At 39.2% G+C, this 11,997-nt stretch overlaps 1 protein-coding gene across 1 annotated transcript; it reads left to right on the top strand.

Annotated features, from left to right (window-relative positions):
- Positions 1-351: 351 nt before the first annotated feature.
- On the top strand, positions 352-11,472 carry LOC149053643 (uncharacterized). The gene is made up of 5 exons (XM_089209633.1): positions 352-663; positions 6,771-7,511; positions 7,869-8,147; positions 8,838-8,923; positions 10,043-11,472. The coding sequence occupies exons 1-5, from the start codon at positions 435-437 to the stop codon at positions 10,700-10,702; spliced, it is 1,995 nt and encodes a 664-aa protein (XP_089065759.1). The 5' UTR covers positions 352-434; the 3' UTR covers positions 10,703-11,472.
- Positions 11,473-11,997: the final 525 nt, after the last annotated feature.

Raw genomic sequence — 11,997 nt, 5'->3', positions numbered from 1 at the left:
CCCTTAATACAACTGGGCCCTTCATTTTCCTGGTCTTTGGTTTTTTATTTCTATTATTTTCACGAGACCATATTCCACACATAAACAATGCGAAATTACTAAAGGCCAGAACTTACTCGTCAAATTGACGTGATCGAAAATGCAAGATTTCTTCCAAAACGCTAAATTATAATTAAAGTTACCTTGAGGCCACACATTTCGGAAACCGGATTCATCCTGGCAACAGGTCGTGCTTCTAATCTCTTACTCTACTGAGAAGATGACAGAAAAATCAGTTAAATAACTGTTTACTTTATCTCTGGTCTGAACGTGTTCTTTTCGATATCAGTTACACAGGAAGCTCAAACCTTCATCTCAGGTAAACAGTTCGTATCTTGCAGCAGTTGAGTTTGCTAATCAGGGAAGCTGTTTACACAAATCCCTTCGAGGCTACAATGGACTCTACGAAGAGACCTTCTGCAAAATGCTCAAACGATGCTTTTCACAGATGTTCTTTAATTCTTTCTTTCGTTTCAATTCTGCTGATTGTGGCGCTGTTCTTGAGGATAGAAACAATAAACAGGAAAACGAAGATGAACGAACTTCGCATTTCAGATGTTGAAAGTCACCTTAAGATCGCCGTTCTGATGAAAAGAGCAGGTAACGAGGGGAAACCGTCAAAGGGTAGGTAAACTTCTACTTGCAAATTGATGATAATTTGCTTTAAGAAATTCGGTTTCATTGCCTCCAGTAATTTGGAGAGATTTGGTTTCATCTTAGCGATGCAGTAATTCACAACAGAGATTCGAAGAACGCAATCTTTGTACTTAATGAGAAACACTAAATGCTATTCTGAGTCATTTCTTTCCATGTTTTTTTTATCTCACAATGACTATTGGCGCCTACCTGGATGGAAGCTTAGCATGGATACACATACAATTCTTCATCGACCAGGGGTGGAAGCTGAATAATGGGACCTTAATTATTCATTATTCATCGTGTTTTTTTTCGAATTATTTATTACTCTTTTTAAATTTTGTTTGGTATTCATTCTTCCCTATTCCTTGAACGTAGGCAAGATTTTTCCTTGTTAGACTCGATTTCAGGTTTAATTCATGATTATACATATGATTAAAAGTATCACACTGTCGCACCATGCTACACGCTACTGCCACACCGTGCTAAACACGGCGACCTTTTTATCAAACTAAGCTGGTGTTGTTTTTTCCGGTGCTATGGTTATTATTATCACGATGTATTTTTCGCTTTAACGGCAACTAGTTTCTTCCGCAAGCAACTCCATCGTCGCACATACCTTTCTTTCTCCAGTTCTTGGTGACAAATCTATACAAACATAACCTGAATGAAGTTTGGAAAAACCACAAAATAGGCAAAAGATAAAAAACATCTGTATGGAGCTTTTACATGATGAAGTGGGACTTTGTATGTAAAAAATAAAAGACTTATCTCTATTAACAAGCATAATGCCTGTGTTAGTGTTCTCTCGTTTAGAGCCATTCCGACTGCTTCAAGATGATACAAAGTTAATGGAAAACTGTTCATTACTAGATATCAAATAAATTTTCTCTTTCTGATATTCTTGATGGAACTACGTAGCTCCAAATGCAATGTCAGTGGCTGTTTTTGCAAACTTGAGTCGAGCCCAGACCTGTAAGCATGTAGATTGCAAAATCTGTCAAAAGACGACAAAAATATAACCTGATGCCTATGACAGGGAAAATGGGCTAAGTCACGCAATTCGAAGTAATGTAACAATCACAAGGAGGTGAAAGAAATCAACTGAAACATTTCCTCAACAGCTCAAAACGTCAAAAGAACGTCAGAAAAAAAAGGCAAAAGCTGGAAAAAAAAAAAAAAAAAGACACGGGTGTTAAAAATAGGAAGAGACCAAAGCGGACTGTTATCGAAGATAAACTTAACAAACACTAGACCAATGTTGTTGGTAGGTCTAGTTTTGAGTCTCAATGTTGAGTGTCCTCAAGATGTCTGGTTATAAAATCAAAACAGCTGTAAGCGTGTTGCTGAACGTCCCAACCTACTGCTGACAAACACACGTTTAGGAGGTTCACCAGACGAATCCTCATCGGACACTTCTCTATTTTCGACGTGTTCATCGTCAGAGTCAATGTCATTGTTATCGCCACCTTTCAACAATCGTTCAATTCTATCGGCTTTTTCTTGAGGGAGTTTATAAGATCTCCATCCGGAAGCATCAGTAATGATCCCGTCAATACGCACATGGTCGGTAAGCCTCAGAGAAAACGAACTTGTCGCCAGTGTCACTGCTGTCGAGCCACAAACTGTGCATGACGTTGTCAGTAAACACTAATTCATTTCCCTTTCTTTCCTTGACGAGGAGATCCTTTAAAATCAGGGCAAGGAAAAACCCCCACTTGTGTGGTGAAATTTACTGTCTTTCGTTGTAAATATTAGAAAATGAAGGCAATACTGTCTTAATGAAAACATTGACGATTCCCTCTTTATCAAATGAGACAAACGGGAACGAGTTTTGAGTGATATAACTAAGCCAAGCCTGCCACCGTCATTTTGGATCTCCGCCTGGGTAGATTTAACTCACGTGCTAGACAACGTATAATCAATAACAAGATAGAATTTCATTTCAGGCTTATTTATCAATTTTGTGGTGTGTAACTTTCGCATTTTAGTACGTTGTATGTATGTTAAATCTTCAAATTGTCTTGAAACTTAAAAGAAAATTGTTCTTTAAAAATTCACTGAAAATCAGTAGCTAAAATTGTTTGTTTAGGTGTTATTTGATTTTCGTGTTAACTTGTTATTTCGTCAGTCGCCGGCATCTTCTATTGCTTCACACAGGAAAAACACACGCGACGAAACGTAATGATCAATTTTGTCCTCAATCTCACGCCATAACAGAAAAAGCTTTTGAACATCTGTAAACTCCGAGCGCTTCGCAGTAAGTGATATTTTCAATGAATCTTCGGATTGTTTTCAAGTTCAAGGATTGTAAATTACAATTTTATGAAAAACGAAGGTTGTTCTGTTTTTATTTAGTGTGAATCCTTGCATGCCTGCCAGTCGCTGGCGCCGCTTGTTGAAACTAAAACGAAAAAAAAAAACTCTTTTAAGATTATCATTGGCTTCTTTTTCACCCCACCACTATTCTTAGCAACAAAGGTCGCCATTTCGTCTGTTTATTGCTCGCCAAAAACTATCAAATGCACTCAAAAGCCTAAAATCTAAAAAAGGTTTACGGGAATCGACCAATCGAGCGAGCGAGCGAGCGAATGCCATTTCCCACATCGTATCGATAACTCGCTCTTGCGCATGCGCGCAATTCACGAGTTAAAAATGACCTCAATCCATACTCTTCATAAGTTTTCTGACACAAGATGCGCGCAGGAGTGGAGTCATGAGGAACTTATTTAACTGCTGCGTACCTTTTCTTATCACAAAACGTGATCATCAAAGCAAGTCCTTTTTTTAGACATAAAATGGTGATCGCGATCCTTATCGATGCCGAGAATCGTTATAGACAAGAACATAGACAGTGGTTCTCAGAATGGCCTGTAGTTGTATTATATTATCCTAATCCTCACATCATAAAGCGGACCCCACTTTAGATCCAAAAACTTGATTTTGTCTTTGTTTTTCCAAGCTGATCTGACCTGTTGAAAAACACTTTCATTACCGTCGCCGAGGTTAATCATTTCGGTGCAAAAATAACAATGGCAACTTTTGCGCGGACATAATATTTTGCAAAAATGAGCATGCTATCTTTATCGCACGCAGCTCTGCCAAAACCTCAGCCTGAGTAACGGTCTTTTTCGTTTCCTTTTAGCAAAGTGTAAACGAACCGAACATAAGAGCCTTTTTTTTTTGCACTATCAGGCGCCTCACCTTCCCTCTCACACCAACCCTGAGAAAATAGAAAGAGTAGCGAGGACTCCTGTTCCGTCGTCAAATTGGTACGCTGCCGCACCGGCGGCGATCGACTTATTATTGAAGGGAAAAAAAGCGATCTTTGTTGGCCATGTTGAAATCATGAAGCTTGGACACTTAGTACCAAACTTTGACTCAACAAGTGGAGATTTAGTTGTTATTAAGAACAGGACATCGAATCGATATGATAAAGCACAGGTGAAAGGTCAAGTCGGTTGGCTGTCTATTCCCAGTAAGGATGAGCGAGATTTTGGGAAGGACTACATAAAATTAAAGTCGTCTCTAGTTACTCTAAACTTTTGGAGCTAATTTAAGGAACAACATCCTTAAAAATCAATTTCTCCAAATTTCCTTTACTACTCGATCATAATCGATCTACTAGGGAACTGCTTCGCAGTGTTTGAAATTGTTAACTTGATTTGGACGTAGTAGCTTCTCAATGGCGATGCGCACCACTTTATGATCATGATGGGAGGAAATGTCTGACTGGAATTCTCCGATTATTTCGTCGAAATACGCATACAGTATAGAAATCCGTACCTCGATGTATCCTTCCGGCGCCTTTCGGTGATTGCGACCTGGATAGGGAGAAGGAAAAAAGGATGAATAGTCGAAAAAATTTTGTACTTATGTCATGAAGAAGTTTACTCGATGTTTCTGAATGACTTTTCATTATCGTCATCATCGTATCACAAATCGATCTCAAAATCTGTTTGGCGCTGGCCTGCTGGTTGACCGCCTTCAACGGCGCCGTCTTTCAGGTGAACAGGAAAGTTCGCTGAGGGAAAGATGTTTATCATATCCAAAGCATAAAAAAGATAGCTTCGAATAGACTTGAAATCGGCGCGTGTTTGAAACAAACCAAAATAGATATAACATTGCCTTACCGTTGATCGCGACTTCTTTTTTTCTCTTCCTTGCTTTTACCTATTATGGCTGAGCACAAAACAACTTTCACGCGAATCAAACGTCAAACGTTGCCATAACAGGACATTTGACAGAAAACCTGTCAAGCTGTCAAGCTATCAAGCTGTGAAGTTGTCCTACAACTCGAAACACTTCCGGTCAGAAGTTTAGCCGGGAGATCTTTTGCGTCTCTTGTAGTTTTATTTTGCACATTACTGATTTCACTTTAAAAAAAACCTTCTGAAGACATATCAGAAAATAGATAACCAAGACAATCGAATGAAAAAGTGGTATTTATTATTCCATTGGTATGACTACGTTATTCATTATTCCGGGGTTTGCAAACTGAACCCAATTATTCTTTGTTTACTTTGAACAAACCCGTTATTCATTATTCATTATTCAGCTTCCACCCCCGATCATCGATCAATGTGTTTACGACGGTAGTTTTGCATGAATGGCATGGGTATTGTATCGATAACATTTATTCTAAGAGGCACCCCAAGTTAAAAAATTTTGTTAACTGCTCAATAGTGAGCAGATTATTACACACTCAAATTTAATAGTTTCATTCTCTCTATAGAATTGTGTTCTTAGGTTTATCAGTAGGGAAGGTACTGCAAAAGTTTGTTATTTGTAAATTTAATTCTAGATTTTGCGACATTCGTCTTATTCTCATCGCAAAACCTTTTATTACTCTTTGGGATAATATATGTGATTTCCACCAATTCATCACTAAAACTCTGCAAAACTCTAAGAAAAGAGAAGATTGCTTTATACCAAACTACCAACAAGTCCTTATAGTAAAGGTGCAAACGTTAAAATTGCAATAGCGTCTGTGAATACTTTGCTGCTAGGTTTAGGGCTAAGGATCGGAAATTCCGGGAGCTCTGTTGTCCGGATAAGGAAACGTGAAGCAACTGGTGGATGATTCATGCTAACCAGTGAGTATCATTAAGCACTGGCACAGGTCAACTTAAAAGGCACACGTATGACTCAACAGTAGAGGATCGACAACGGGAATTGGCGAAGTTTTCAACAACAATTTTTTGGACAGTGTTTAGGTACCAGTTTCGCATTCGTATGACAAAACATAAAGAAAACGCTACGACCCAGCGTAAAATGTTGACATAAAAATAGCCAGTCGAAAAACCGCTCAAAAGAACCTTTATAATCGAATTAAAATTACATTAATCCATAGCATTTACTAATACAGCCACCTTCCACCCCTCCCTGCGTACAAATAGTTCGTCTTCCACCCCTCTGTCAGTAACAACAAGGTGCTACTTTTAATTAACATGCGTAGTCAACTGTACCGCGGGCACGCCAACGCCACGGCTTTGTCCAGTAGTCCAGTGGTCAGTGCACTGGGCTCCGAGTCAGACGACCTAGGCTCTAGTCCTGGCCGGCGCAAGGCGTTGTGCCCTTGAGACGTGCGGGGAAAAAATGCGAGCTCCGCTTTTAGGCTTGTCTAAATCTAAATATTTTTTCACCGTATAGTGCCCTTTCTGAGGTTATCAGCTACTGCGCTCGGAAAATGTATGACATAGTGCTTAAGACACGAAACCAAGTTCGTCTAATGCCTAAAAAAGAGATATTCCATATCGAACGTCGTAACAGATCCGCACATCGCAATTGATTCAACCGTTTGTAGACACTAAGTGGGATAAGTTTAAACGCAGAACTGAGTTTAGCAAAATATAACAGGCTCCTGCATGGACAAATGTAATCGTTTTTAAAAGGGACTAGCATCTAAGTTCACCTGAATGTCACCCCTGAATCAAGCATTATGGTCATGAGAATAGAGGAAATAAACACCAAATAAAGAACCTTTTGATTGTTCAACTAATTCTCCTTGTCACCGTCTTAGTAAATGTATGGAGAATATGCATACTGATGTTAAAATATTAACGGTTAATATTTTTTGTATGTGTAACGTACAGATTTTGAAGGCGGGGTGGAAACACAAAATGTGGATCACCACCAAAGACAGAAAAGAAATGCTGCTCTGAGTCCAACAGCAGGAACTGTTACTTTAAATTTACAACAAATCCGCCAAGAAATAAATAACAAGTTCAATGAAGTTTGTAAATCCTCAGAAACAATATGCCAGGCAGGACCCCCGGGACCGCCAGGAGCCCTTGGATATCCCGGATATAAGGGAGAAAAAGGGGCCTCCGGAAAGGAAGGACCACCAGGCCCATCGGGGCCTATTGGGACTCCAGGCGTGGTTGGCAAGAGAGGACCTGTGGGACCTCAGGGAGTAAAGGGTGATAAAGGCGACAAAGGGTCCGCTGGAGCTCCAGGAGTTAGAGGAAAGACTGGAACGAAGGGTCCTCAAGGACAAAAAGGATCTCTGGGCTTAAAAGGGAACAAAGGCATCAGAGGATTGGTTGGTATTCAGGGACCAAAGGGAGAATGTGTTGTTCCACCGAAGATCATTGTGTATCCAGTATCCCAGGAAGTCTTTATCAATGAGACAGCAATATTCTTCTGTTGGGTTCAAGGCCAGAAGTCTTCCAAAATAACATGGCGTAGATTTGGAGGTACTCTATCTGATGCTACCGTGGAAGATGGTGCGCTTCGAATCAACAGCGTACAAAGGTCACATGTGGGGTCGTATATGTGTTCAGCTAACACTGGTCTCGGAAATCTAAGAGGTTTCAGCACTTTACAAGTAAAAGGTATGGATCCCTCCCTCACTCCCTCATTTTTCTGATTTTTTATAATATGTTTCTTTAACACCAGTGTAGACTGCCACTTGTAAATGAAATACACATTTTTGTCCTTCCACAGTGGGCCGTCGACATTGAGTGTGTTTAGATAGTAATTTAGCTCCTTTAATACCGATCACGGGAAAAGTTATGTCTACTTGATAATGTTAAAAAGTATACTAGGTTTTAGTTGTATATTCTTGCTATTTTTAACGCTAAAGGTTTTCTCCGATGTTACCAAAAGTTGCTGTTGCTGACGGTTGCTATTGATCACATGATGTTGTTTATTACATGTCGGTTTTTGAATCGATTTTACTCTACCTTCAGAGCCACCAACATTTGTCAAGAAACTACCATCTTTGGTCATTGTAGATGAAGGCTCCGTTTTAAGTCTCTGTTGCGAGGCTGTGGGCTCTCCTCCTCCTAACGTGGAATGGTCACGCGCTCGTCAGTTGCACTCCGCTGATACATCATTGGCTTTCGAGGAACAAGGCTGCCTCGAATACAACCCTGTTGGGTTCAACAGCGACGGGAAATATGTCTGCCGCGCAAGAAACCGCTTCGGACTGGCAGAAACAACAACGACAGTAGTCGTCAAGACAAAAGGTGTCTTTAAATCAATAATATGACTTGCCATCATTCCAGTTATCAAATACCCATTGCATACCAATCCGGAGACCAATTCTGTCATGACAGTAACACCAATAGCCTACTTAAATTAACAAAAACTGTACAGAATTCCAAAAATACAAACACTTGTTACATGGTTAAGCATCTCGGAGCGCTCTTTTCAATAATCAAAGATTTATAAGAGCGTCGTTAAAACTGACTGAGGTCACGTCCCTGATTGTCATGATCTCCGACAATATCTTGCACGTGAGACTCATAATGATGATTATAATACATGAATAGGTGGGTCAATAACACCAATAAACAAACAAACAACTACATGCCCTAGCTCCTGGCCTATCCCGTGAGTAACTAGCCGGTATCTTCGTTGAAATGTGAAAAATCCTAAGTTTAATACATTTGTCGTGATATTGTCTAGATTCAGGCTAGCGGTTATCTCATTACTAATATCTAGGCGACCGTATAAAAAAATTGGCATCCAACAATTTTTCACTGTCGGTGTGATTTAGGTTTTTCGTTTAGTTCTGTTCTGTGTGCTTTCTTGTTCTTGTGTGTTCTTGTGCCTCCCTTTCTAGAACGAGAACCACAAAAACATGTTGATATCTTCGTAAATATTTCCTCCCTTTTCTTATTCATTATCCATGTCTTCTTTTTATCAACTTTCAGTACATTCTTGTGAAGAAGTTTCAAAGAAAAGAATGGAGAGACTTCCCGGAAGCTTTGAGCTTTTCGCGGTCAATTTTCGATATAAAGTAAGTCTAGAGCCTTTATTTCTTTTTCAGAATAAATACTTCCAAAGGTTCTTAATAGTAGCAGGCAAGTCAAGAATTTGAAGAAAACGACAAAACTTTTAAGTTTGTAAAACATGTTTCGACAGAAACTTCTGTTTGAATTTATAGTGAGTAGAAAATGCTAATTATGATAAATGCCGACAACAAGAAAGAGGCAAAGCATGAAAGTGTGAGGGTTAAAAGGATAGTTTTAGATTTACATGGTGTGATTGTTGATTCGAAGAGGGTTATATATGAATAGCCTCTTTTATCTTTTACACTTTCACTATAAATTTAACTTCCAACGCTTTGTACATTAATTAAATGAAGATGACAGAAGTTTCTGTCGAAACATGTTTTACAAACTTAAACGTTTTGTCGTTTTCTTCAAATTCAGAATAAATTAATTATGAATTATTGCTTTAAAGACGATCTCGTAAATAAAACAATTTTTGCTACTTTTCCTGTCCTTGGTTTGTTTTGTTGTTTGTTTTTGTTTTGTTCGGTGTTGAATTTTTCTGTTGTGTTCTCTTTTATTTCCTTTCCGGACGAGAGCTTTTTTAAGCGAAATAAAGAGTTCAATGTAGTTCGACTTTTCTTTCAGCCTTACTGACAGTATAAACTTTAATAAAAAAAATGTTAATAGTCGCCATCTTAGCATCACCCAGGAATCCAAAGATTATAAAATATTTCTCCGTCGAGAACATTTCGTGGCACATACCAGCGAGAAAGCGCGCATTTTTCAATGGGTTGCACCTATTTATATTTTCCAGTCAAAAATTCAGTCGCGATGACAATTAAAAAAATTACACATTTGAATTAAAAAGAGACTCTTAGCGAAAGAATAACCTTTCCTGATGTGAAGAGATGCCTTCTCACTTTCACTCTCACCTCTCCTACCCCACCCCTCCTTCTCACTAAGTGCAAGAGTTACGACTAGATCCCAAACCTCCTGGTGAATATTTCAATTTTTTATCTTATGGATTAAAGCTGTTAGAGTACTTCATATCTATCAAGGTATTTTATCAATTCCTCACCAATCATAACCAAAATAAGAAATGCCCTGCTTTTGATTGTAATCTATTTGCAATGTACTTTTAGGTCTATTGTGATATCACAGCAAGTCTTGAAGGATGGACCCTCATCGCTCGATTCTCAAACAGCGATGGCAAGAATTGGATGCGTGACGATGGTAGATGGTGGTATAACCAGCAAACTGCCAATGGAACAACAAATGATCCATCAGTAAACGCTGATATGATCTCACCAGCATTTTGGTTGGTCAGAGGAAGCGAATTTAAGATCACGCGCAGTGACGACCCCAGCCACACCCCTCTGTTACAGACCACAGGTAACTGTTTGGGTGGACAAACATTCCGATCTAAAATCACAAGTTATGGCGACTTTAGAAATGGCAAGGTCTGGGCCAGTGATCAGTGTCTGGGAAGTTGTACGGTTCAATATGGCGGACAGTACAAGTCAACAGACGGGTTTCAACAAGCTGATTGCAGTGGAAGCATCCAAAGTGCTGACAAGATCGGCTTCTGGTGTGACTGGGATACTGGGGATGGAGCAGTGATGATGATTGGTGGAGGAGGAAGTAGCTGTGCACGTGCTGATCATGGGATTGGGATCACAGAAACTAACGAAGCTTCTTTTGTTGACCTGAGAAGCAGTGCTACTGAATATGACTTTGGTTATGATGCTCAAACAAAGAACGCTCCAACCCAGTCTTACTCGTTGAATTTGTGGATCCGTTAGGAATTACAAGTTACTTCTTTTTCGCTGATAATTTTGCGCAAAACTGATGAACTTTGGGATACATAATAGCTCCAAAGGATATAAAAAGAAATACAGTAACTTTATTTAGTCCATGGTATAAAATCAGGATTGATAAAATAGTCAAAATGCAGTTAACATTCTTCACCAAACCGTAGCTAAAACAAATGTTAACATTCCTGAGAATATCAGTTAATACTTAAAAGTCCCTGATTTCCATGAACGCGGTGCATTTAATGGATTATAGATTTTCTCGCACGATATTGCTGCAGCTGGAATTATGGAGGAGAGAGTTTATGCTTGCTGCAGCTTAACAGGCAAACTATTCCCCAATACTGAACCCCTAAAAATGAGGCAGTGTGGAGCTTATATGCCCTCAGGATTCCTTACAGAATAATGAGAGATTTCACTTCGCAAAGAGAGTGTAGACCATGGCCGCAATTTTCAAGTTTCTGCTGGCAATATGCAGGGCATTTGTTTCAATTTCCCCAAAACGATACTGCAGTACCACAATAACACTTTTTTTTATGGCGTATTTAAAAGATTAAAGCCCTTCAAATGAAACCTAACGCCAAATTCTCGTCAGAAGGTACCGATGCCAGAACAACAAAGTCTCTTCCTTATTTAACCTTGGAGATTTAGTAAGTGCAACTTGTTTCATAGCGGCATTATCAATAACAAGGGAAGGAGCTGTACTAAACGTCCCTAACCTTTGCATTAAGGCAATAAACATAAATTATGTTTCACATTTATCAAGAGTCAGACTTTTTGTTATTAGTTTATGATATCTTACTACTCGTAAACTTTTGCAAGTTCCTCCTTTAAACGCGTTCAAGATGTGCAACCTTATTACCGGCAAATGGTAAGAGCGTATCGTCCAAATACATCCTCTATTGACCATAGGAAAGACAGAACTGTATGGAAAAAATACGAGCTAAAAATTGACGGATTATATAAAACATTTATTACCCGCTAATGATCAAATTTACCTTTCAAAGATCTTTTTGGGACGATCGAAATAGAACAAGGAACTACTGTAACCCTCTGCTGCGTGGCCACAGGTTCCCCTCGTCCCAGAGTTGAATGGTCTAGGCATCAAAGGTCCACTTTGTTATCTCCCCGGTTTTTCCAGGAAGACGAATGTCTCGCAGTAAATACTGCAAAAGAATATGGTGAAGATTACACCTGTCGAGCCACAAACAGTAACCACGGCGATTGGTACGAAATTAATGGGTATTGTAATTATTTCTTCAATTGTAGATCTTAAACACATTTCT

This window comes from Pocillopora damicornis, chromosome 1 (assembly GCF_964200805.1).
Source record: "Pocillopora damicornis chromosome 1, jaPocDami1.2, whole genome shotgun sequence".
NCBI lineage: Eukaryota > Metazoa > Cnidaria > Anthozoa > Scleractinia > Pocilloporidae > Pocillopora > Pocillopora damicornis.
This window is presented reverse-complemented; position numbering and strand designations above follow the sequence as displayed.